Here is a 25325-nt window from a genome sequence, read left to right as displayed (position 1 = left end):
TCACACTGGTCACAAAACTGTTTCTGGTTGCAGCCGATGGCACATTGATGTAGAGATGTTAAAATGATTGCAATTTGCCGATCGAGTAGCAGTTAAACAATTAAAGTATCATAGCAGTTCAAATAGCTCCTTAAACTTTTGATCAAAAGATTTAAATAAGCTAAATTTTAACCTTTTTTTTTCTAATTTAACCCATAAAATTTTCATACAAGTCCAAATTATAAGAAAAAATTGGATTGAGATATTGAAACTTTTAATCTTCCAAGAAATTCTGTAAAGAATGGGTCACTTAATCTCACAAGGCGACAATGGGAAGTTTTAGGTTTCAACCATGTTCAATAATTCATCCTATCATACGAAGGGCAAATTGCATATATGTATATATATATATTCTTATTAATTTAGCCATTTTACGTCATATTTCTCTGGAAGACGACAGTTAAATATAAGAACAAATAGCTGACTAGGAAGAATTCTTCTCTTAATCTGACAAATAAAATGTTGATGCAGCAAGTACAAATAAATTCAGACCTGTAAGATTGTGCAGTTGAATTTATTGGGTTTTAACATCCTGGAGAACTACATGTGCAGCATTACGTCCAGGCGCACCCATCACACCGCCACCCGGATGGCTTCCACTTCCGCACAGGTACAGTCCTCGAAGGGGTGTTCTATAGTTTGACCTGTATACAATTTTTTAATTATAAATAAATTTGTTTTATGCACGATGGAAATTTACAAAAAGCTGGAAGCTATGCATTTTTTCACATTACCATCCTTTAACAGGTCGCATAAGGAAGAGGGAATCCAATCCCATGGCACCGTGAAATATGTTACCACCTGCGATATATCATTCAAGCTCAAGATTCAGGAACTTGTTCAAATTTAATAATTTAAACATGAGAAGCAAAAGTGCATGAGCAACAAGAACAAAGCTTTCAAATTTAGGGTTATTTGTTTTGAATGAAGTAGAATTACTCTACATCAAAAAAGTGGAAAGTCTCAAATTTTACAAGTTGTATCCAATTTTTATAAAACAATAATTTTACAGGGAATATTTTGGAATAACCAAAAAAAAAAAAGAAAGTCAAGGTTTACTTCATAACTATTCGCAAGTATAATATCTTTTTGTAAATTGATATAGTAAGACGTAATATTATGAACTGAAGTATTTACTTTTAATAATAAAAAATATAATACCATTGTCACTGATTTAAAATAATATTCTGTTAAATTATTTATAAGAAATGCATACGTTTTTATGAAGAGTCACTGTTTTTTGTTAATCTAATAAATCTTTTATTACTTCACCAAAAAATGTATCAATGACATAAAATTTACATGATTAAATACATAAATTTTGTATGTTTTAAAGCTTTTTTCATAAAACGAAGTAAAAATACTTCGTTTTAGACATATTAACTATAGAAACTATCTATTCAATTGTTGTGATTACATATCCAGAATCCTTATCTTATTCATTGTTAATTTTAATTCCCGATTAATCTTTGTGCCTAAATTACCAAAACAGATATTTGTAGTTATCAAGTACCTGTCAGACCAATTTCCCTTTCAAGGTCTGGTGGGGTCAACATGTCGTAACCAATGATTGATGAGCTGAAGCCAGGGGCATATTCCTCGATCAAATTAAAACATCTTTTTGAAAACGATTCCTGCAAATCGGATCATTTGCTATGGTTCATGAGCATAGAATGACATTAGCACACACAATTCCGTGAAAGTGAAACTCTGTGTGTTAGCCCTATTGATTACAAAGTACAAGGTCCTTGTATATGACCTGTGAAAGGGACAAAAGGATAAATAGCTGTCGATCAACAAAGAAGCAAAGAGCGGAGAGTGAGAGGGGTGTTTGGCTGCGGCAGAGAACAGTTAAGACATAAAAAGACGACAGAGGAAGAACCAATAGTCAAAATTCTCAGCGTTCACCAAAATATCCAAGCTTTAAAATAGAAGATAAAATTCCTATAATTGAACTTACTCTATAGGAAGGATCTCCCCAGCTTCCATCTGACGGACTGTAGGGTGTGTACTGAACAAACAGATTTATCACATGCTTACCTACAATTAGACAAGAAGATTCCATGAAGTGTTATATGAAACTAAATCTCATCTATGCAATGGTCAGTCAACTTATAATAATGCTAAACAAAAGATATTGGCTAATTCAATGAAAAAATGTTTAAAAGAAAAAAACCTCGGATCAACTTCCAATTATGGGTTATGGCCAATTTTTTTTAATCATAACTAAATTTTTTAGTTCCCCTTTCCCTTAGGATCAACATCAACAAGTAACAAACAGCAAAAAGGTTAGAGATGAAACAGCGATCATAGATAAAACGCAAATTTTTATGTACCAGGTGGAGAAATAGTCTTGTCCAATACAGAAGGAATTGTCATTTCGATAACAGGTCGTCTTGATGGTAACCCATTGATGGCATCTTCACAGGCCAAGTGAATCTCCTCCATACTAGTTAAAACAGAGGCAGAAGAGATGTAAGGCTGTACAAGATTGTCTCAATTGTTTCATTGGTAATAAAACCAAATATAATAAATGTCATAATGCAGGAACATAATATTTAAGAAGCATTTTACAATTCAAGTTTCTGTTCCAGTGATTACCATGTAAATTTTAATACAACTGCCTATCACAAATACCACCACCACTTCTACATCATAGCTAAGACTGATTTTGTGAGTATTTCATTCTAACTTGGTTTTATCATTCTGGAAAGTATGAGGATATGAGACAATATCAAAGTTACTAGATTAATATTTTTAACTTATTTTTAAAAAACAAAATTTTATAGTGTAATTTTTCTGCATAACATGCTGGTGTTTGACTAGTAAGAACAAAAAGCTAACAATTTTTCACCCATAACAAATTATGATTCCTCTGTTCAGGCTTGTGGTTAGAAGCCTAGAGGTCATCAACTGATTGGTTCATCCACTTAAGAAAATAATTTTAGGACACGAGTAACATTGAAATGAAAGGATACTTCTCTGAACCAATATGAATGGTGCCCATATGCTGAGGGCCTGCATCTGGGTGACTCATCTTGCAACACTGAAATTGAGGCAGCTTATCAACAGCTATGTTTATCTTTGTAGTAGCCTGTTTCAGCGAGTGAAACCACATAGTAATGAGGTAACTCTGATTAAAAATCAAAACACACAAGTGTGGCAAATATCTCAACTCTAAGGCAATGAAGCATACAGAGCTATAGTCAGAGTATTTCACAGCACGAATAAAATCTTCAGGAAGAACATTGTTGGGCACTAATTCCTGTATCAGAAACGCATAACATATAATCAGAATTAAGATCTGTTTATGACAGTATGTTTCACAACACTAATCATCTATGCCTCTTAGGAAATTATCAATGACTTTGACATTTAGTAAAACCTTACCATGAAAGTTCTGTAAGGAGTGGCATTTGACAGCACCACTGAAGAAAGCACCTCTGTATCATCAGCCAGTAATACCTAAAACCATGATATCCCTTGTTAGTTTGTTTTGAGCACATAAATCAACTTGTTTGAGGGAATTAAAACTGAAACTAACCCCGTTCACTTCCCCAGAACCATTAATTATCACTTCTGAAACCTAAACAAACCAAAGCAATTGTCAAAGATCGTGCAGGAGAAAAAAAATGGAAGGCAACGTACAAGACAGTCAACAATAAAACATGAAAGAAAAAAACAAAAGCTTGACAGCACTTAGCTTATTGAAGATGACACAAACCAAAGACAACTTGAACAGCAGTGCATACCAAGTTCACCATTCATGCTATTATGGCATCCTGGGAATGGTATTATGACAAAGAACTCAAATTCAGCTTTCAAGCAAACATACCTCGGCACTTGTTATAATATGAGCCCCAGCTTCCCTAGCAGCATTACCAATGGCACAAGATACTGAGCCCATCCCACCTTCAACATACCTACAGATTGTACAAACTTTGAAGCATCAGGGCCGCCAATGAAAGAGGTTAACCACTGCATTGAAGAGCAATAACTATAGTTGTAACAGCAAATGAATATAGATTAAAATAATTAATTTGGAAGTTTGTTGAAAACGAAAATGTTGATTAGTTGAGAAAGAATCTTCTAGAAGTTACTTATAAGCTATAAAACATCTATAAGTTATTTATTATCTATAAAACAAATTCCGTGCTGCAGAGGCAAAAATGAAACTGTATTGGAGGCACCAGCAGCCTCATACTAGAAAAGTTTGTACTGTTACTAGTTAAAATGATGGAATGAAGCAGACCAGCAGAAGCTTTCTCAGTTTGAAGAGACTATTCTGTTAACTAATTCTACCTTGAAATTTGTTTTCAATTGATATTCTAGCCCAGTTTGGCAAAAATAGAATCACCAAATCTAACTATTCTACCTTCTTCCAAAAGATCCCAGCCACGCAAAATAATAGGTGACTGCACTATTGGTACATGACATAGTTGAGCAATAGAAAAAGAAACAAATCTTAGAAAAGTTTACAGATTACTATTTCCCAGATGCATAATCATACATCAAGCCAATAGAATACATACGACCAAATTCCACGATCCCCATCAGTTTCTCCCATGACATGATGTAACAGAACATATCCACTCCCTGGTGTGTGGACACTACCCTGAAATATATTGTTGAAGAGACCAAATGATCCATCAATGCTTTTGAACAGGCAAAGAGAGAGTAATTTCAATATATTCTTCTGAACCTCAATGTAAAACCATCTGTATTCATATCATCATCAATCAAAAACCACACACGGAACAATATGATGCAACTTGTTGGCATCCATGGTATATTTGTTGTCTGAGCTTCAAACAGAAGGAAATAACCAAAACTAGTACACCTCCACTTCAAGTCTTACCGTGGTGCCTATTACAGCATCTGTTGCAAGGGTTGCCTTCAGAACGTCTGTCTGAAAATTCAGCAGCAGAGAAGCACTCGTTAGTAACATTTTTAAAAGATTTGAAGTCAGTGCATTTCTAAAACACTATTATAGCCTTTAAGAAAATTTAGCAAACAAAAACTTCAATAAAATGTACTGAATAAACTTCCTACTGTCCAAGAAAATTTAGCAAACAAAAACTTCAGAAAAAGTACTGAATAAGCTTCCTACAGCCTAAGATAGTGTTGCCATACAACAATAACTTAAAGAATATTGTCTTCCTCCCTCACTTACAGAATATAGAACATTCCAAATCACTAGGACCATAAAGTTTAAATTTGACTCGTAGCCTATGTGCAATGTTGCCCGAATTGAACTATTTCACCAAATTAGCACACAACTATTCCAATAAGCTCATTTAAACCATATTGGTAAATACATCACTGTGTGACAAGCACAAACAGAAGAAAAAGTTTTTTTTTTTTCCAAAAAAAAAAGTTTGCTCGCCTCAGCTTTCCCCCTTCTCTGTCTGCCTCAATCTTCCATTAATTCCATCTCTATCGCTTTACTACTCCCTTTCTTAAACCTTCCTTTTACTCCCAATCCTAGCTAGTATTTTGATGTATTCAAAATCTATCATATGCCCTACAAGGGAGAAGAAATTTTGGAGGCCAGCTAGTTTAATACTGAACTGGGACAAGATGACCATCAAGCAAAAGATATTCAAGTTGAGTGTATTCTTTTAGCAAATAAGGCAGAGACTTAAAATTCTAGGGATGCATCTTTTTTGTTAAACCAAAATATTCAGCAAATGTCAAATTACTCCATAAAAAAGGCCATCAAATATTTGCTAATATTTTAATTCTAGGAAATTAAAGCAAAATCATAGTACAATCACCAAGAATCAGAGAACAACAATAGCTATTCAAACAACCACCAGCAACCAAAGAAAACTTCAAAAATTGAAGCAGCTAATAAAATCAATTAATCATATGACATATTTGCCATACAGCCAGAAGAGAGGTAAAAAGGCAAAAACACATGTGCCTCCAAATTGGGAGTAGCAATGAGGGAATTCAAGAGCCATTGGATGTAGCAATGCTGGTTAACTGGCAGTTTGTATCACAGTTAGGAAGCGATATAAAACAACGGGTGGAGGCGATTGAAACGTGTAGTAGCATGGACGTGGAGTCTCCACCAACTCATAATGATGAGAACAGCTTCTGCATGTCCAATTTTTTACATAACCCTTAAGTGTGTGGCTATCTTAGTTTGAAGGTAAAGAGGCTATTGAACTTGTATCTCTGACTGGTATGGTTGGTAGAAGCGGTAAGGATTATTCTGGGGGAGAAATGGAGTTGCATTTGTGGGTTTTTCCTTCCTGTTAGTGCATGAGACATGTAACACAGAGGAACTTGGGCTTAAAAGAGCTGATACGGATAGTTGTGCGCTAATTTGGCCACGAAGTTTAATGCAACAGTGGACATGAATTATAAGTCCAGAGGCCAAATTGAACTTTATGCCAATCACTAGGAGATAACTGCAGTTCCGAGTTGTACTCAGAATACAATAATCTAATAAGGGGCAATCATTTTTGTTATTACAGAAAATAGAGTGACATTCAACAAATATTGTAATATAATGATTTTTTAAGCAAATGCTTCACAGTAAAGTTCAATGAATTCCAATGATATAAGAATCAAGATAGCAAACTATCTGTTGGAAAAGACAAAGTAAAATTTCCTCAAGCATTCCTTCAAATTGTAAAATACTATGACAAGAAGTTAAATGATGACCTCAAACCAGTTATTCAAAACCTTTGAAGCTGGAGATAATAAAAGGTTCATGAAGTCCCTGTCAAAATCAAAACACATATCATGAGAAAATACTCTTATTTAGGACATTTACTTAACTTGAGCTAAGAAATTAGTAAGAGTTTGGCTAACTCAAAGACCCTGTCACATGTTTCCTTCCTTAGTATAGCAACAAACCTGTACACTTGATATTAATGAAAAGAGCTCTTACACCATATCTGTCTGACCAATGGAAAGAGCCCGCCGCAAGCAACGTGCCCAAAATGCTGATTTCTGTATATTGTCCTTGAACCGATCCTTAAGAGATGAGACACCTTGCAAAGATTCTGGAGGAGGTGAATCCAAAAGTGGATCCATAAATTTCGAAAAGTTCTCAAGTTGATTTTCATACCTGCATATGAGAATTTATTCAGTCCATAAATCAGAATACAAAGAGTTATGAATTTATATAGATAATTACAGTACACCAACTACTATAAAGGCCAAAGCTAAGGATACTAGCCACAGAAGAAATACTTTACGAAGAATCAAGAAATCAGCAAATTAGAGACTATCATCCATGTCAAACTAGTAGGACAGAACCAAGAGTAAAAACATTACAAGTTTGCTATATCACTATCACCCTCAAATTTTCAGAAAAAATAAAGCCTATAAAATACAGGCCAGTTTTTGCCCTCAGAAATAGTTCATGATTTTTATTTGCGTGTCCCCTACTCTTTTAAGCTAAGCTCCGCATCATTCCACTAGTCCTTCAAATTATAGCTACTATTATATCTATCTTAAAAGTATAACTAATTGCATCTAATCACACTTGCGTATATTACAAAATATTAATCAATCCCAAAAATAATCTCCAATAGCTCAAACCAGACTGTCGCTTCAATAGGATCACAAGCATAACAATCAAGATCAAAATCGTTTATGATCTGAATAAGGAAATAGCGGAAAACCTGGGATAAGCATCAGCATCTCGAATGGAGAACTTGGAAATCTCAGAATGATTAAGGTTCTTATCAGGTCCTAATAGAAGGTAGCGTCCGTCTAAACAGGGTGTAAATGAGGACGGATTTCTCTTCAACAACTTAAGTCCATGTCTCTTCAACTCCAACTCTCTTCGCCATTCCAGAACAAGACGAAAGAGCATAATGATCAAAATAAATAAATAAATAAATAACCAATGCTGTTCTTGGAAGAATGGAGAAGAATTTGGCATTTACTTGATTACTGAGGGGCGGAGGAGACTTTGGAGGTAGCTACAGCGAGAGAACTTGAAGCCTGGAATAAGCTCCTCCGTTACGGCTGCGCCACCGATGACATGACGGCGCTCGAGCACAGCAACAGAGAGTCCAGCTTTAGCAAGGTAGGCGGCGGCCGTCAAGCCATTATGGCCGGCGCCGATAACAAGCGCGTCCCATTTCTTCTCCTTGAGTGCGCGAGTAGCGGTTGCTGTGGTGAAATTCCTTCGCCACATTTCTCTGCCAGTTGACAGTGTATCCCAGAGTGTATAGTGTCGGCCCTCTAAAACGCGAATAATGTAGACGGTGACGTTTATTGTTAAATTAGATGAACCGCAGTGGTGAGAGTGAGACACCAGGAGAATCTCGACAGTGGAGTCCACGGCGGATACTTGTCTGTCTCTGCTCTTAATGTGAATTATGGAAATCGTCGTTTGTCATTTGGGAAACTCGGTTTTTGAAAAATATGTATTAAAAAGTTTAGTAATTAATTTTTCAGTTAATTTTAATATTATAAAAATTTTAAAATAATTAATTAATAAATAATTTTATAAAATTAAAATATTAATTAATAAAATTTTCATATTATAGCACTCTCAGGCTTAGTCTGATGGTAAGTGCATCCGGTTAAACCTAATAGATATCAGATTCGAATCCCTCATTCCCCACTTCAAAAAAAAAATTCATATTATAATAATTAAATATTATTAAAATACATAATGATTAAAATTAATAATATAATTAATTATTAAATTTTTTACCTATTATAAAAATAAACTTTTCATGAATCAATTATACGAATCAATAAATTTTAAAAATTAATTGCATAACTCAATAATAAAACTAGATTTTTTTTCCCCTCTTTTCCTTAGGTAAGAGGATGGAGGTTTCTGATTCAGAACTAAGCGCAAGAATTTCTCCTCACCTTTTGAACTAAGTAGCAAGAATTTCTCCTTGATTAGAAAACTTTACAGCTCACTGTTTACTAGAAAAAATTTGCAGGATAATTCCTTACTTTTCAAGCTTTTGGTGTAATGTAATTTTATTTGTTCTCCCTCTTGGATGAGAACTACTTGTACTTCGGTTAAAAAGAAAACAACCAAGCAGCGGTAGGCTTATAATTTTTAATTTAAATAATTAAATTTTGACGAAAACCATCTTTTAAAGATAGCTTAACCTTTTTTTTCTATAAAATATCTTTCACAAAATTTTGATCAACTTTAATAAAATATCTTTTACAATTTTTAATAAAATGTAGATCAAGATGCGAAAGATACAAGCACATTCTATTTAATGAGTTCCTTACACAGTCTCCACAGAACCCGTCTGAAGAGATTTGACCACCACATCCATCAAAGTGAGTCTGTTACCGCGGTATCAAAGAAAAGAACTCTCATTAATGATCGCTCTAACAAAAAAAATAAAATGAAACATATGAATTCCTTATTTGCATGTCTTCATAAAAAAAATCAGTATTTTCCAAGCCGTAGGTCCTCTAAAATTGGGAATTTTTCAGGGAAAAATCGTTTTGCATTGCCCAAGGATCTGCTATGATGAAGAAGCTTCATATATAAATGACACCATGAAACTTCTCGGGTCTTCTTTTCCTCTCCCACAAATGCCCAAGAAAAAATAGTGCAAGAGAATCACATTATCATACATTATTCTATTGATGAAGTCCAATCATCTGTAACATCGAAGATCCTTCTGGGTTCATGGAGAAGCCTTTGTTAAAGCAGCTTCACCTTCCTGCCTCTCGTGTTCTCTCTGAAGCAAATCCAGGACAATGAATAACAAGAAGATCTATTAAATAGTCTACCATATGGAGACATATTTGTCAATTGTTCATCTGATATCAACCTCAACAAGCTACAGATATCAACACTACTTGGTGCACATAGGTATTCAGTTAAATAAGGCGTACGAACATATCTCTCCACATTCCTTCGATATTCAAAACCTCAGCAAGATGCAATCCATGTCTGCTTAGTCTATATGTAGAGCTAGTTCCTTTCTAGTTCATGATCAATTTTGCGTGTCACTTGCCTAATAAATGGGTCCTGCTATATCTTTTACTGCATAATAACAAGTAAAATGCATCTATTCCATTGAAAAATAATATCCAAGAGGAGAAGTCGTGTATCGGAATCAAGTGTGATAACCGTCAGGGTTCGCTCCCCTCTGGGCCGGGTAGAGGCCCACAGAGACAGAACGGACCTCGAAACAGGCCTCAAGCCCGGAGCGCCCCTCGGCAGGTCTGACCAACTACTTCAGCCCGGATTCCAGTACAAGCAACAGGCCGAGTTGTCAAAAAACCCAAATCAGGAAAGCCGAAATTTGGCTATGTGATTTGACAAGAGAAAAACAGTAGGCCCAGTCACTTCGCAGCCCCAGTCACTTCGCAGCCCCACCCACTTGCGCCGAGGGAAATTAAATGACCTCCTGACATGGATAGAGTCTCTGTGGTATCCGTAAGTACGGACCAGTGCAACAGAAAAAGTGGTCCTATAGCAGAGAGGCCGTTACACGTCACTAGCGGATAAGGGGGAAAGGGCATAAAGGAGGAGGCACGCCTTCCTCCAGGGACAAGCTTACTCGACCATTGTAAAACCCTATTTTTCTGGATCTCATGGCATCAAAGTGGTTGCATGATGCATGTACAATCAATTACTAGAATGGAGCACAATCCATGCAAGCACAAAACTAGAGCTATGACTTTTTGTAGGGTGGAGGACCCATGTTCTTTAATATTGGCAATTGCCAGCGCAGTGCAGCGTTTAAAAGGCAATGCTTCTTTTATGAGAAACTTATATCCATCTTTTCCACAATTCTCGCTCTTTCAACCCAGGTCATAATTAAACCCTTCAACTGATCAGAGCAATTATGTATATCAACTTGATCACATAACCTATTTTCCAGGAAAAACCAACTCAACATATAAAATTCCCTGATTAGATATGTTACACAGTAAAATGAAAATTTTAACCTTCAGGGAGTATCGATCTTATCATGACTTGTGAGTAATCTTACTTATTTCTATCCAATAACAATGGCAGTTCCAAGAAATACACATCGACAAAAGTAATGTTTGAAAAGAACATTTAACTAATGTTATTTTCATCAACTTAATACTTCAAGTAGATAAATAGTTAAACTAAACATACTCGTAATGATTACAAAACCAAAGATATATGATATGCCTTCTTCCACTATACAAGCTACCAAGAAATATGAATTGCACAAAGCAGTCACTCTGAATTCTGAAAAGATGCCACAGACTGACCGAAAGGAAATTAATCCCCTGTTTATGAATGCTGTATTGAATTATATGTACTGATGCATAATCAGCATTTTTTTTTAATTAAATCATATAGTTATTAAGCATTTTCCTGGCATGCCTTCATTTCAACTTGACCTAAAAATGATTGATTTAACATGAATAACTTTCTGATTTGTGGTGGAGAAAAGTTCTTCTTGCTAGACCAGGTTAAAAAAAGAGAGCATACCCTTCTTTCCCAGTAAGGATGGAAGCACACAAAATCATAGACTGGAGTGATACTCGACACCAAGGCGACATTAAGTCCAGTAAACGACAAGAGAGCTGTCATAGGCCGTGTTCTGTGTGGCATCTTTCTTTTAACTGCAAACAGGAGATAACCGGTTGAATCTCCAAACTATAAAACTGGAGTAGAATAAATAAATAAATTAATCTGCGCAATTCAATCTGTCCGTCGTTAATTACAAGAGCAGAACTGTAGAAGATTGATAACATAAAAAGAAATAAGAAAACATAAATAGCTGAGAGACATTACAAAGAGGTAAACAATTATGGAAATAACATAATTGAGTCGAACTTTCTCTTTCATTTGTTGCCCTTTCACATTCTTAAGAGTTATAAAATACCCAAATCCTCTATCACATAAAATCCCTTATTTGCATGCATCATGGTAGCCAGCCAGCAGCACTATTCATCTATTCCAACCAACAACAATGTCTATCTAATCCGATCATGCGTCATGGTAACTAATATGTCATTTGATAATGTTTAAAGTTAAGTATTTGATTTGTAAATAAAAGGAAATGATGAGTAGAATATTTCTCGGCTACAGCATTAACTGGTCCTTTAGGTAATTAACAAATGGACTTTTGGCTGGCTTCTTTTAAAACCTTTTAACACTCAACACCTATAGCTTATGATTAAGAATATTAAATCTTTAGCTTAAATTCATTTCGTAATCTATTCAAAATAGCATATGCACATTGCAACAAATAGCACCTGAAATATCTTTTGGAAAAGCAACACACGCTACCAAAACTAGATTTTAAACACCTAGTTTCTACCAAGATTTGCAGTTGCTTCACTTGGACCAAAATGATAAGAACGTAGAAAGAAAGAGGAGAGAGGAATAAGCAGAACCAAACTAAACCACAGAGAGGAATCTACCTTTTAAAATATGTGCAAAAGGAACCCACAAGCGTGCCCAGTGAAGCAGCAACAACAATAACAACCTACCATTTAACAAACCTTATGGGTATTCCATTTTCTTCCGCTCCAAATAAACCTTTTTCTCGTTTGTGAAAAGAGAAAGAGATACCGAGAGAGAGAGAGAGATAGGAGTACCGGTGGTGGAGTGTGGACGGAGGCGTTAATGATCAGCTGAATGAAGCGCCGTGATGGTGGCGGATGACAACGCGAACGGTAGTAAAAGCGCCTGACAGGAAGGAGAGTCGAGAGAAAGGAAATGAAAAACGGCAACAAAGAATGAAAAATAAGTAAATAAATAACGACGGCACAAATTTAGGCTGCCTACATTTTTGCATGAATACAGTTTTCATATTTTCTAATAAAAGGCATTTATAATCATTTTAGTAATAAAAAAATAATTTGTATAGAAAAATTAAATTATTACTAATTTTTTTAAAAATTTAAATGATATGATTTATTAATATTATTAAATTTTCATAATATTTAAATTTTAATATGACGATTAAATAATAAAAATAAATGACTTTTATAATAATATTAAATAATTTGCATGACATATTGGAAAAATAAATAGATGTTTATTCAATAAATTTTTAACCAAATTTATTTAAAATTAATATTTGAAATAATTTAATATTATCACTTAATTTCCAGGCAATTCAGATTATTATCTTACTAAATACCGATGATAAAATGAGTTAAGACTAGGTTTAAAATTACAAGACTAAGCTACATACGCAGTACAAAAAGTTGGTTACCAGGAAAATCATATAGTTTTCGAAAAATCTGTTGAGTGCTTATTCTGAAACAAGTTTTACTCGATGAATACAATCATAACAAAATCTCACTTAACTTCAATTATCAAGTCTTCCATAATCCTCACTCATTTATCAAATAAAGAAGTTAAATACACTTCCATAATCTTCTATACAATTGGCACATCAAAATTGCCTACTTCCTCTCTTCTGTTCTACACTCCATAGATCAAAACCTAAATACAGAATGTGCTAAGATTTTGACTATATTTCTTCAAAACTGTGGGTGGGAGTTACATTAATGGACAAGTTGTTGCCAGATAAGATTTTGCCTTCTCTAATAAAGTAGCAAACCATCTGGAATTTCTGATCAACCAAATAATAGGCCTTGTGGAATGAGACTCATTTTATGAGCCTTGGAGCCTTCAGAAAATATACACTCCTTACAAATCCTTTCCCAACTTCACCTACAGCCCTTAACACATCAACTGGATCTTCTCCTTCACCTGCTTCTTCTCGTCCTCGTTTCTGGAACAATTTGATAAATTATCAATCATGGGATTCCATTTGAAAAGACTTATAAACTACTGCACAATAAATGATTAGCACGATAGATATTTGGATAACATTCAATTATACCTTTGTCTCCCAAGTCAGGCCAATAGCATCACCTCCCAGTGAATCATACCACAACTTCAATGTGTTGAACTTTCCCTGCAGACATTACAAGATAAATTAAGAAGAAAAAGGAGCAAGATTGCCAAGAACAATCCCAACATCAAAGCATTCTTCAATTCTTGCCTGTAAATCTGCAATGTAGCTCCTCAAAGGATCAAAGTTCACCATCAGCTTATGTTTGAGATCCTCCGGACTACCCCTCAAATCTCCAGGCAACATGAATGGCCGAAAAGCTTTGCTTGCGTTTCCATGAACCACAAGTGTCCCTACCCGAACTATTTAACATTAGAGACTGGGTAAAAAAATTTTAGTGAAAAATGCAACACATTTATTGCACAGTAGCTATTCAATCTTTGGCAACATTCTAGATATACACCTTGGTTTGAATTGGATGGGAAGAGAAGACGCTGAGGATAAGGTAATCTGTCTGCATGGAGAAGAATTACAGCATCATAGTTGTTCAGAGGAGTTCGGAAAAGGCACTACAAAACCAAGAATTATGCCATTACTATTTGCAGGAATTAAAGCATATGCGATTCAGGAATAAAAAATGCTAACTCCTGAAACTGATAAGCATGATACTCACCTCCCATCTGCAAGAATCAGTCTGATCCTCCAATACAAGTCTTGTCAGCAGGCTTGCACTGCTACGAGCATAAGCCACCAGCCTTTTAAGCTCCTTTTTCATCCACAAATCCACGTCAAATAAAAATATCAACAAGGGCACTATTGAAGGTAATATAACATTTATTCGTCACTGATTATTACTTATTGAAGAGACGTGAGCAAGAATAGTAAGCACATACAGTTTGGGTATCTTTCAGTGAATCTGTGCAATATTTATATATAAGTTCATTATCCTCATAAGACATTTATCTATCACAGCTGAAACAAAAGAATTTCCTCTGTGATGATGCTGACTTTTTCAATAGACCCCCAACACTATCAAGATTCGTATTTTTTTAGCATACCAGAGAAAGATCCAATAACACAAGATAACAGAGAAGGGATAGAGATTAAGAAGCAGACAAAAATAATCAAAATAGTCAAGCACAGCTCAGGAGAAGTGGAAAATAAAAGCAAAAACCTTTGGAAAACTTGAAATCCTGAACAAATGAGTATGTTTACCCAACCAAATTTATTGGGAAGAACCACTAACCAGCGAGTTTGGTGCAAATCTGGTCCAAGCTTCAGAAGCCTTGTCATAGGATGTTGCCAGGAACATTGACGGGCTTATGTTCTGTGTGTTTACTTCATGACCTTTTCTACTTAATGTAAAGTTATCCTGAAAAATCATATCCAGTAGATGGCCATCAAAAAGAGGGTATAATGAAATTTTATAGAATAAAGAGACCCAACAAAACAAATGATTTCTATCAACAACAGAACTTACATATATCTCTTTCTTATCATTTGGCGTCAAATCATTATTTATGTCAACAATCAAAGGAGAAAAGGTCCAATCATAGTCGGCTAGTAGTCTCAAGAACCTATCAAGAAAATTTTTATCAAAAGACAATATGGACAAACCAAGAATATTCCAGTTAAAAATGATATCCCATGCAAATAATAATGAGAAAAGCTCGTTTGATCTCCCATGTTTCCAAATAATTACCATTATTTAATGGTTTTTCAAGGATCCATTACCTTTACTGCCTAAAAAACCACTCTTTTTTTGGCATCAGTAAAGATTATTCATGTAGGAAGGCCAGAATTTTTTACTCCAAGTTCCGGGTTGTGTTTCCCCCAATCCCCCAACTTCTTTAGCTACCATTTTACAATTTCTCCAACTTAAAATCTTCTAAACTCTTATTACACGATTTTTCAAATTGACTGAACTTAGTTATAAGACAATAAGTCAAAGGTAAGCTAGTATTGGCTTTTCTTCTTGCTTTTGCAAATTTATTGGAAATGCCTGGTTTAATTTATATCTATAATGGATTTACTAATGTCACACATCAGTTAGTACAATTTTTCTTGAAAGTTTTTAACCCATGTTCTTAATTACTTCTATTCAGTTACATATGAAACTGAACCTTAACAATGATCAAAACTTGAGCTTGACTAATATTCACAATCCAGAAATGTATAATTTAATGCACAGCTAAGCTAAAGCATGGATTGATACTAATGAATTCCAATCATGAATTCAACACAGTATTTGACGTATCATGCCAATTAATTTTTGCAGCTCCTTGATATATATTCATTTGATGCATTTTACAATCTTGACAAAAAATTGTAGTCATATAATGTCTGCAACAACCCACTCCCACTCCACAAAACAGCAAATGGAATACAGCCACAAAGGCAATTTAAATCTATGACATGAAGTTTAGAAAATTTTGATATTTAAGCAAAAATCATGACTGTTTATTCATTCCTGACCAAGTCAACAACTCAGAAGACTATTCAAGTACTGCAAGGATTTCTATCAAACAATCCATCATGGTTATATTGGCATCTCTCTCAGTATGGCAATCTTATCATATTAATAAACTGAACATGGTAAGCATGAATAAAATGTATTTCTCAGCTAAAGAAAAGTTAACAAATTTGTCATGCCACATAAAACGAGTGAAGATTTCAACCTTAAAAATCCAGTAATGCGAGAACAAGGAGCAGTAAATGGCAAAGGCTTCACAAAGAGATGTGCAACCAATAATTCAACTGCCTCCTCAACCAAGCAAGCGGAAAACAGATGGGAAGTGACCCATCGATTTGCAAGCCTAGACAAAAGCCAAGTAAGATAATTGAGGTAATATCCTTGTAAACTTGAATGAGTAGAGAACCAAATGAGGTCTGGCACTCACCTAACAACCGGCCCATACATTTGGTAAATTCCCTGTAAACCATTAATCATGCTGGAATGTTGACCACGAATAAAAAGTTTCTTGTCTGCAGAAGGAACCCTCTTCACTATATCACTTCCAACTACAAGTTAAATTAAGTTAGCACCTGAAGACAAGTCTGAATAACATAAAAATAATGATAAATCAATGTCAAGTTTCTTACTTTCCCTTTTCACCAAGCTTAGGCCTCTCTCATGCAAAATTATAAGACGAAAGGCAAATCCAGAAAGAAAAACATCCACATCATCCTCAGTAACAGTACAAGTCATCCCCCAACTATTTTGAAGACTGCCATAACACTATCATCAGATGAAACAGTAAAAGGAAATAAGTAAATTTTGTGCAAAGAGTTTTCTCAGCTCACTCACCTCTCTCCAATTTTAAGCAGGAAAGCAGATTTAGTTTTCTCAATTGCCACCTCATCCATTGGCCAGTTCCCAGAACCTTCCAACTGAAAACAAGGAAACCACCATTAAGACATTACTTCCATATCTAATATAAACTATTTCTAGTTGATGGTGCCCCATGCCTGAATCATAACTTCCAATGGCTGGATGCAAGAAGAAATGTGCTTCTGTAACTTTGGAAGGTGACCCTTTTCAGTTGCTAGTGGATGCGGTCTTGGAGGGAAGACGGATGTGAACCTGAAAGCTGGAAACACCAAAATCAGACAGCACTTTCTCAGCAAATAAGTATGAGGGGTGAAGGGAAAAAAACTAGAAATAATGCAAAAGAAAATCTGCTTTACCTAGAAATATAAATGACAACTACTCGAATCCAGAACCATATAATTATCTTATCTGCTTGTTAAGGAACAAAATCAAGCATGCAATGCCACAATCCCCATATAGAGAGAAAAGATGTTAAAGTAAGACTAAGCACCAAACTTGTGATGCTAAAACATTTCAGAGCAGAAAATGGTCCAAACAACTTAATGGTTCATATTTGAAAGGAAAATGAAGGATGCGAACTTTGCCTAAAAATCACTTGACACCTCTTGGCAAATTAAGATTGATATCTGGTGATCCAATATATACCTGGGTCTAAAGGCTGCACACTAGACACCTTCAATGGAATGTCTTCAATTTGACGTAAGCGCTTTGACAGAACTTCAAACACCGCAAGCAAATTTGCAGAACATGACATAGGATCTGAAAAAATGGTATTAATTTTGCAATAGATCGTAGACTTCCAAGAAAGAAAAAGAGCAAATATCAGGGGAAAAACCAGTCAATGGTTAATTGCTATACCTTCAACACCATGAAGAAGGGAGAAATCAAGTTGATCCACAACTGGAAGAATGTCTGCTTTTGATAGAGAAAAATGACGAAGAAGTACGAATTCAATTATTCTTTTCAGAATGAGATGTTTTGCCCACTGCTCACATTCCCATACTAGACATTAGCGAAACAAAGCCATGTTAATCCACTTGATACAACTAATTTATTTTAGAAAACTAAGACAAACAGAGTCTCACCTGTGCTTTCAGCAATTTTACCATCTCTAAATCTCCGGAGCTCTGCCTTTTCTCCCCAAAACTTCCGAAACTTGAGAGCCTAGTGCAAAAAATAAGAAAATTAACTGATGATGGAAACACGTGAACCATAATTTCAAATAAATAACACAAATACCTCCTCTTTATTTTCAGCATCTGGACCAATATCAACAACCCTAAATGCTTTCTCTAAAGAGCTCACTGAAATTCCAATGAGCATTGGTTCCGTATCCAGTGTTGACAAACCCTGAAAAAAAAAAAGGAACAATTAGAACCAATCTAATAGCCTAGTCTTAAATCTTGAGAAGGCTCAGAAGTCATGGAAATGGGACCATCATGAAAATCAGGTAAAAGCTGCACCATTGAGCTAGAAATTTGTTTCAAGAATTATATATAGCATCAAACACATAGGACATGCAATCTTTTACTGAAATTTGATAAATACAACTAATTTGTGCATAGGAAGTTCACAATATAAAACTATCCTAGGCATAATTTGCATTCTCTATTATCTCTAATCTCAATTAAGTTCAAAGCAAACGCCTAGTAAAAAGGGGGGGGGGGGGGGGGGTTGGGTTGGGGGGGCACAAAAATAGAAGGGCTTGAATGTGGTCCTCTGAGCTAGGTTTTATCACTTGGTAGTTGGCAGACACAATCAATTTGAATATTTGGTATTGTAAGATATATATAAGTTTTTTTATAAAAAAGAAGCAAGAAAAATGGGGAATTACAGTTCAGTTTTTATCATCCCAGTCGGATGGGGTATCTGTAACAGCTGTCCACATGAACCAAAACATGAATATAAATGACATGGTATATTAAAGCTTACATTTTCTATGTCACAATCTGACTGGAAGTTTCTCCAAATGACACGAATGAACTTCGCCCTGTCACTCAGTCCTTGAGACAGAATACTGAGTACCTTCTGCTCATACAATCTCCAACATTCATCATCCAAACAAAACCCTGATGCACAGACCTCTCTATTTCCTTTCAAGTTCAATCTAGAAAACCAAAACATATATGACATTAAAGGAAATAAAGAACAGCTATTTTGAAGTGGTCAATAAGACAATACAGCGGGTGCAATCACTTGACTTGGCTGGTTGCTGGTAGCTGGTGCAATACACAATAAATACTTGTCATGGTAACCAATAACCATAAAATTTTGTCAAACTTCATCTTTTCAAATCATACCCTTGTATTTCCTATATTTTCCATCAACTGTTTTATTTCTTCCTTACTACCAGAGACACTAACTGCTACACTCCCAAATTTACACCACCATAAATCAATTGGAAACTTCTAAAGCGAATTCTAAGACAAATTGCTAAATTGATTATCTCAGAGACAGTGATAATAAAAATCAAATCTATCATCAATATTCAACCCACAGCAATACCAAAAACTAACAATGGTCAGCAGATTTTGTAAGCTTGTCTCAAGAAGATGATGCTAGCTTGAATCTCTATAAGAAAAAGTAATCCACAAGTTATAAATTAGAAACTTGAACCTTATGTAATAATCAAATTTAGAAGAGAAGTCAATCTTGGTCATAAAGATATCCTCAAAAGCAACATCTCCAGACTTCTCTAAGCATTTAAGCGCCAAAGCAGCTTCATCTTGGAGCTGAAAGTTGGAGAAAACAATAAAATTATTCAACAGGGATTATTGCAGTACCTAAGAAAATGCAAAAAAGATATGAACTCTCCTGAACATGAAACATCAGTAAAATGCCAGTAAATGGTACCTCTAAGAAACCATTACTGTTCATCCGGAAAGCCAAATTGACATGTCCGCATGAATCACAAATCACTACTGGAAATGCTTCTTTATATAGCATCCTTTCCTGTAACTCCATAATAGGGTTGTAATGAGAGACGAGGCAACACATTTCACAGTGAAATCAAGACCTCAAGACAAAAGACCAACAGATGAACTCAGAAGAGTCCAAGAAATTATAAAACAATATGATAGTTTTTGACACATTTTTGAGTCATTCATATACCATCTCTCTAACGACAGCCTATTTTTATGACAATATCATAGGAGTAAATTTATAAATCTATGTTCCCATGCTACCTACCTTACCTGCAAAACATAGGCCCTTCCAATGTAACTTTTAAGTTGAAAGTAAAATACATAGGCAAACCTACAAGATCTTTGATCACCTATTCTGCTCTGAATGTGCAGCCTATCTCCTTTTTTTTAATAAAAAAGCAAACAATATGTAATTAAAACAGCTGACCTCCTTGGAGACCTTGACTTCGCGTTGCTGACCAAAGTAAAGCCCTTGGCTCCATGATTTTGAACTGGCTGCAAAACAATGAAGATAGCAGCATTAATGTGGTTATGTCAAGTGTTGTTTACATCAACATTATCAGTTTCTGAAAGCTCATATAGCCAAATTTCACTTCAAATGGTATCTAGTAAGAATTTCTCTCTCAAATATCTTCATATCTTTTATCTATGCCATTTTCTTCCATTAAGCCCATTAGATTACTCTTGAACATTGTACCAGGAAGCTAATAATGTTAACAACCTAAGCCCATAAACCAATATCATTTGATAACCTCATCTCAATTTGCAAACAGGATCTTAGATCTACATGTGATGTACTGTACCCTCACATTTCAACTGCTGAACATTACCAATTGTAATCAAAGAATAGAATATAATGAAATTTACATAATCATGAAGAATAGAATTTAAGGGAAATACAGTAATTTAGACTTCGGAAATCCCAGAAATTCAATAGTAAAAATTGATTCAGTTCTTCTATGATCCTGACGACAACTACACATGCACATATGGCAAAAAGAAGAATTGAACATACCTATAAAATCCATTGCAACACGAAATATTTGCAATGGCTTCATAGAATTATTAATCTTCCCATACGTTGCCAGGTATGACAGTATGAAAGCTATTATAAACCCATTTAAGCAATCATGGGCATATATAGAACTTCTCTGTCGAGCCCACACCTACAGTAATAAGAAAATAAATAAGAATCTTATATCCGCAACCATAATACTTACAGCACTTACTCCATCATAAACATAACATCACATTTATAACTAGAGCAGCAAAACTATGCAATACTTACCTTAAGCAAAATTAGAGCCTCTCTCAATTCCCTCCAGCCAAGAAAAGTTTTCTTAATAAATTCTGTGTTATCCTCTAAAAACATGTCTTCCAAAATACTGCTATTATATCTTGGTGTAGGCAGCAGAAGATTCCCTTCTAATTGATTCCAAAGGAGAACAACAGTTCGGTAAAGACATTGCAACATATCTCAATAACAATGACACTCCTGAATTAAAGACTTTATGCTACCTTGGTTTAAGGCACGGATATTGTTCCGCTTCAAGTCCAACTTTGCAGCATTAAATAAGAATTTTGCTGTCGGAATTACCCTCACAAAGAACCCAGGGACCTCATCAAGCTTCCTGGCTATCCCCCCCAATCCACCACAAAATAGAGAGTTAGAATTCAGATGTTCATGCGAAAGTTAAGTATTGAAATAGACATCACAAATTCAATACAATTTGACAAAATCATCATTCAAAACGATTTCAGAGAAGAGATAATGAACCTGGATAAACAAGCAATGCAGGTTTTCGAGCCTCATTGTGAAAGGAGGACCATTCAACCTTGCGAACTGATGTAGAAGACTTCAAATACTTCTTGATTATGCAGAGATAAAGGCACCTTTTAGCATGATACCGGTAATTTAAATAATCCTTCTCATGGAAACACTCCTGACAGAAAGATGAAATAATTAGAGAAAGTGAATATTTGAAATTCAAAGTCAGAAATTATATAATATAAGAAGTATCCAATTGTTTACATAACTTTTAGATCTATGTCAAGCAGCTTTTAGCATATGAAAAAACCTGGATCAACCCAACTATTATGGTGGTTACAATACAATGCCCTTTTAAACACCATATTCACCTAGAATAATCAATTGCTTATAGACTAAGAACATATTCAAATTTATCTGAAAGAAGGAAAGACAACATATTCAAATTTATCTGAAAGAAGGAAAGACATTTACAAAGTTCTTCACACTCCTTCCCATTAGCAATTACTCTGCTTTTAAAGTCATAATTCCTTCCCAATAAATCGCTCAGGCATTTAATTCATAAATATGTAACCCATAATTTATCAATACCCCTCGACCAATCATGTATCTAGACCGACAGAGGGCCATGAATTCTCATTTATAGTTCCAAGCACCTAATTATTCTCAAATTTCTAGCATTTGTATCCATTCCTAGTGCTTTATGCCAGAAGCTTGTATAGCATAATTAAGTTGATGTCAAGAAGAACCACTGATAGCACGTTTATCAATATAGATGGGTATAAGGGACAGAAAAACTTAGTTAACAATAGCCTATAGCTTGAAAAGAAAATAGGCTCAGCTACTCTTCAAACTTCCTAAGTATCTTCAAAGCATTCCAATTCCCCTCACAATCCAATACTGGAAGTCTGGAACTAGACACAAAAATTATCTAAGAGCACTTTAAAATAAAAATATGAATAGCACTTTACTATGCTGTTAGAGTCATTATTCCTTCCCAATAAATCACTCGGGCATTTACTTGATAAATATGTAACCCATAATATATCAATACCACTCTACCAATCATGTATCTAGATAGACAAAGGGCCATTAATTCTCATATATATTTCCTAGCACCCAATTATTCTCAAATTTCTAGTATTTGTATTCATTCCTAGTGCTTTATGCCAGAAGCTTATATAGCATAATTATGTTGATATTAAGAAGAACCACTGATAGCATGTTTATCAATATACACGGGTAAAAGGCACAGAAAAACTTAGTTGACAATACCCTATAGCTTGAAAAGAAAATAGGCTCGGCTACTTTTCAAACATTCTAAGCATCTCAAAACATTCCAATTCCCTTCACAATCCAATCCTAGAAGTCCGGAACTAGAGCTCCAAAGAATAAGTTGATATAAAAATATCTAAGAGCACTTTAAAATGAAAAATATGAACTCTCGGGGATATTAACAAATGTTCACACCCAAGAAAAGACGGACAGTAAGTTCAACAAGTACCTTCGGCAACTGAATAAAGAGGTCCACATTGATATCAGGCTTGACAATGCATTTTATAGAATAACTGCCTCCAATTTCAATGGATTTTGGCCTCTTAAACTTAAAATCCACTTTATCTGCACCAATATCCTTAACAAAACCGGGAGCTTCTTCAATTGTAACCTGCTCAAATTCCATCATCAAAATACAAAAACAAATGTCGTATTATCAATTTTCATAGACAAATAAAATAACTAAGCATGCCTTCTGTTTATACAACGACTTCAGTATCAAACTGGAAACCGACTGAGCAAAAGAAACAAATAAAAAAAAATTGAAGTAAAAAAGGAAAGAACCTCAAGGCCATCAGGAATTCGGTTGATGGCTTCTTTAATGGCTGAAACGGTGCCGTCAACGAGCTCAGTGAAAGCAGGTGTGTAGTCGACCTGGACTTCCTTTAACAGCTCTGAGACTTTTAAGTCCATTGGTTCCATCAATGTATCAACGTCCATCGTGTCGCTTCTTTTTTAACGATGCTGATGCTGAAACAGAAAGGGGAAGGTTTGGTTCAGCCGGCGAATGAATCCGTTGCTAGGGTTTAACAGCACAAAGGTGGCGGGAGAGAAACCGATGAAGAAAGAAAAATTAAGAAGCGGGGTTTTTCAGATGAACAAGGCCCATAAATTTTCTGGCTCTTAAGGCCCAAAACAAGACTATAATAGAAAGCCCACGTCAAAAATAAACGGGCAGCGCCGTCTTTTCACTCTGATTCTCTTAAACTTAAAAATGTCTTTGTAATGGGTTCCTCAGCTTTTTCTATTTTTAAAGTATTATAAACGAAAAATATTTTGTTAATTGAAAGAAAATTCATTTTCTGTATTTTAAAAGTCTTATTTAGACTATTATATATAAATATATTAATTTTTTATATTTTAAATTATAATTAAATAATGAAAAGTAAGTTATTTAATTAGAAAATATTTTTTAAATATAAATTATTTTTTACAATTCAAAAAATAAAAATCTTGAAATATTGTCCTCTTTTTATTCTTATTTTTTCATGTAAAATCTACTTATCATAATAAATATTAATTTTTTATCTAAATATCAGCAAATTTCATTTACTAAAATTTTACCTCGTATAAAAAAAAATAGTTATTTAAAAGCATATGTAATGCATGAATTAAGAATTTAAAATCTGTAAATTTATAATTTTAAGACATTTTGTCATTATTTTCGGTTAAATTAAAAAGTTAAATTACTCTAAGATTTTTTAATTTTCTATTATTCATTATAAATGTAACATATATTTATAAATATCTTTCTTGAAAAACGTTATTTATGAAATTTACAAATTTATGTTTAAAAATTGTTTCTTACATTTAACATTTAAAATTTTAAAAATAATAATTCAAAATCGCCACCTGATATGTGCACTTCTTAGTTAGATTATTATAAAAATAATAGAAAAATTAATCCACTAATCAACTTATTTTGAAAAATATAATTAACCATGATATTTATCAAATGATTTTGAAAATATAAAAAAGAATATCACATAAAATAAAATTACTATCTTTCGAATTTTAATTTTTTTATCTATTCACTTTATTTAATTCTTTTGAAATATTATTTTGATTTTATGGTGAGAATGGATAATATTTGGTGAGTTGTGTACTAAAATTTACCAAGTGTAGAGTTTGAACCTCAATTAAAAAATTTATATTTATATAGAGAGGCATATCCTGGCAAAATCCAATCCGAATCTGCAAAATTGGCAGTTGGAAACGAAAGGTAAGCTAAATAGAGAGAGATATTATGAGATTTAAGAAAGGGGTGATGATTCTATACATATGATTTTGAGATGCCAAATCTTACACGACAAGGCAGAGGCAGTGCTTGGGTTTAAATTTACGATGCTTTCTGCCACCTGATCAAGGTTCGTCCAAACTCTACTGCTTTTGTTATTCTACTGTTCCTCATCAGTAGTAATGGTTTCGTGATGTAAGGCTCAGAATTC

The 25325-nt window shown here is 34.4% G+C and overlaps 2 protein-coding genes and 1 long non-coding RNA gene across 10 annotated transcripts; all 3 read right to left on the bottom strand.

Moving 5' to 3' along the window:
• Positions 1-460: 460 nt before the first annotated feature.
• LOC110609690 (pyridine nucleotide-disulfide oxidoreductase domain-containing protein 2) lies at positions 461-8409 on the bottom strand. 3 transcript variants are annotated; one of them, XR_002487075.2, is made up of 17 exons: positions 7950-8409; positions 7683-7844; positions 6944-7123; positions 6715-6772; positions 4898-4948; positions 4572-4654; positions 3875-3962; positions 3584-3625; positions 3430-3504; positions 3236-3304; positions 3018-3133; positions 2376-2488; positions 2000-2079; positions 1799-1874; positions 1553-1673; positions 774-840; positions 545-683 (listed from the first exon to the last, which is right to left on the bottom strand). XR_002487075.2 is itself a non-coding variant. In XM_021749457.2 (16 exons), exons 1-16 carry the CDS (start codon positions 8201-8203, stop codon positions 554-556), a joined length of 1689 nt encoding a protein of 562 aa, XP_021605149.1. In that variant the 5' UTR covers positions 8204-8408; the 3' UTR covers positions 461-553. The 3 variants fall into 3 exon arrangements, 2 of the variants coding, with proteins under 2 accessions (XP_021605149.1, XP_021605150.1); XM_021749457.2 differs by lacking the exon at positions 1799-1874 and having other exon boundaries at positions 461-683; positions 7950-8408; XM_021749458.2 differs by lacking the exons at positions 545-683; positions 774-840; positions 1799-1874 and having other exon boundaries at positions 1657-1798.
• An 826-nt stretch (positions 8410-9235) lies between these two features.
• LOC110607298 lies at positions 9236-12791 on the bottom strand. Of its 3 annotated transcripts, none has more exons than XR_002486702.2 (2): positions 11474-12791; positions 9236-10472 (listed from the first exon to the last, which is right to left on the bottom strand). It is a non-coding gene; the product is annotated as an uncharacterized LOC110607298 (long non-coding RNA). The 3 variants fall into 3 exon arrangements; XR_002486706.2 differs by having other exon boundaries at positions 9236-9734; XR_002486704.2 differs by lacking the exon at positions 9236-10472 and adding an exon at positions 11055-11382.
• Positions 12792-13279: 488 nt separating this feature from the next.
• Positions 13280-23945, bottom strand: LOC110609591 (nucleolar protein 6). Of its 4 annotated transcripts, none has more exons than XM_021749278.2 (26): positions 23662-23945; positions 23327-23488; positions 21832-21997; positions 21573-21689; positions 21343-21479; positions 21070-21220; positions 20482-20549; positions 19984-20082; positions 19747-19862; positions 19063-19237; positions 18370-18480; positions 18216-18294; positions 17989-18132; positions 17776-17889; positions 17268-17389; positions 17107-17189; positions 16902-17026; positions 16700-16820; positions 16478-16615; positions 15280-15376; positions 15046-15171; positions 14473-14565; positions 14263-14368; positions 14010-14161; positions 13848-13922; positions 13280-13736 (listed from the first exon to the last, which is right to left on the bottom strand). In XM_021749278.2, the coding sequence occupies exons 1-26, from the start codon at positions 23815-23817 to the stop codon at positions 13611-13613; spliced, it is 3159 nt and encodes a 1052-aa protein (XP_021604970.1). In that variant the 5' UTR covers positions 23818-23945; the 3' UTR covers positions 13280-13610. The 4 variants fall into 4 exon arrangements, with proteins under 4 accessions (XP_021604970.1, XP_021604972.1, XP_021604971.1 ...); XM_021749280.2 differs by having other exon boundaries at positions 14010-14152; XM_021749279.2 differs by having other exon boundaries at positions 21343-21476.
• Between the last annotated feature and the right edge of the window lie 1380 nt (positions 23946-25325).

Source organism: Manihot esculenta, chromosome 2 (genome assembly GCF_001659605.2).
Source record: "Manihot esculenta cultivar AM560-2 chromosome 2, M.esculenta_v8, whole genome shotgun sequence".
Classification (NCBI taxonomy): domain Eukaryota; kingdom Viridiplantae; phylum Streptophyta; class Magnoliopsida; order Malpighiales; family Euphorbiaceae; genus Manihot; species Manihot esculenta.
Note: the sequence above shows the minus strand (reverse complement) of the source record. Positions and strands in the feature narration are given on the sequence as shown.

What these genes read in the sequence shown, in the direction of transcription:
- LOC110609690 (XM_021749457.2), bottom strand. Translation starts at nt 8,203, where the DNA reads ATGTGGCGAAGGAATTTCACCACAGCAACCGCTACTCGCGCACTCAAG. An exon ending in TTTTGAATAACTGGTTTGAG is followed by an intron (nt 4,949 to 6,714) that starts GTCATCATTTAA and finishes CTGAATTTTCAG; the next exon opens with ACAGACGTTCTGAAGGCAAC. An exon ending in CAAGACTATTTCTCCACCTG is followed by an intron (nt 2,080 to 2,375) that starts GTACATAAAAAT and finishes GTCTAATTGTAG; the next exon opens with GTAAGCATGTGATAAATCTG.
- LOC110609591 (XM_021749278.2), bottom strand. Translation starts at nt 23,817, where the DNA reads ATGGACGTTGATACATTGATGGAACCAATGGACTTAAAAGTCTCAGAG. An exon ending in GAATTCCTGATGGCCTTGAG is followed by an intron (nt 23,489 to 23,661) that starts GTTCTTTCCTTT and finishes GAATTTGAGCAG; the next exon opens with GTTACAATTGAAGAAGCTCC. An exon ending in TATCCGTGCCTTAAACCAAG is followed by an intron (nt 21,480 to 21,572) that starts GTAGCATAAAGT and finishes GGAATCAATTAG; the next exon opens with AAGGGAATCTTCTGCTGCCT.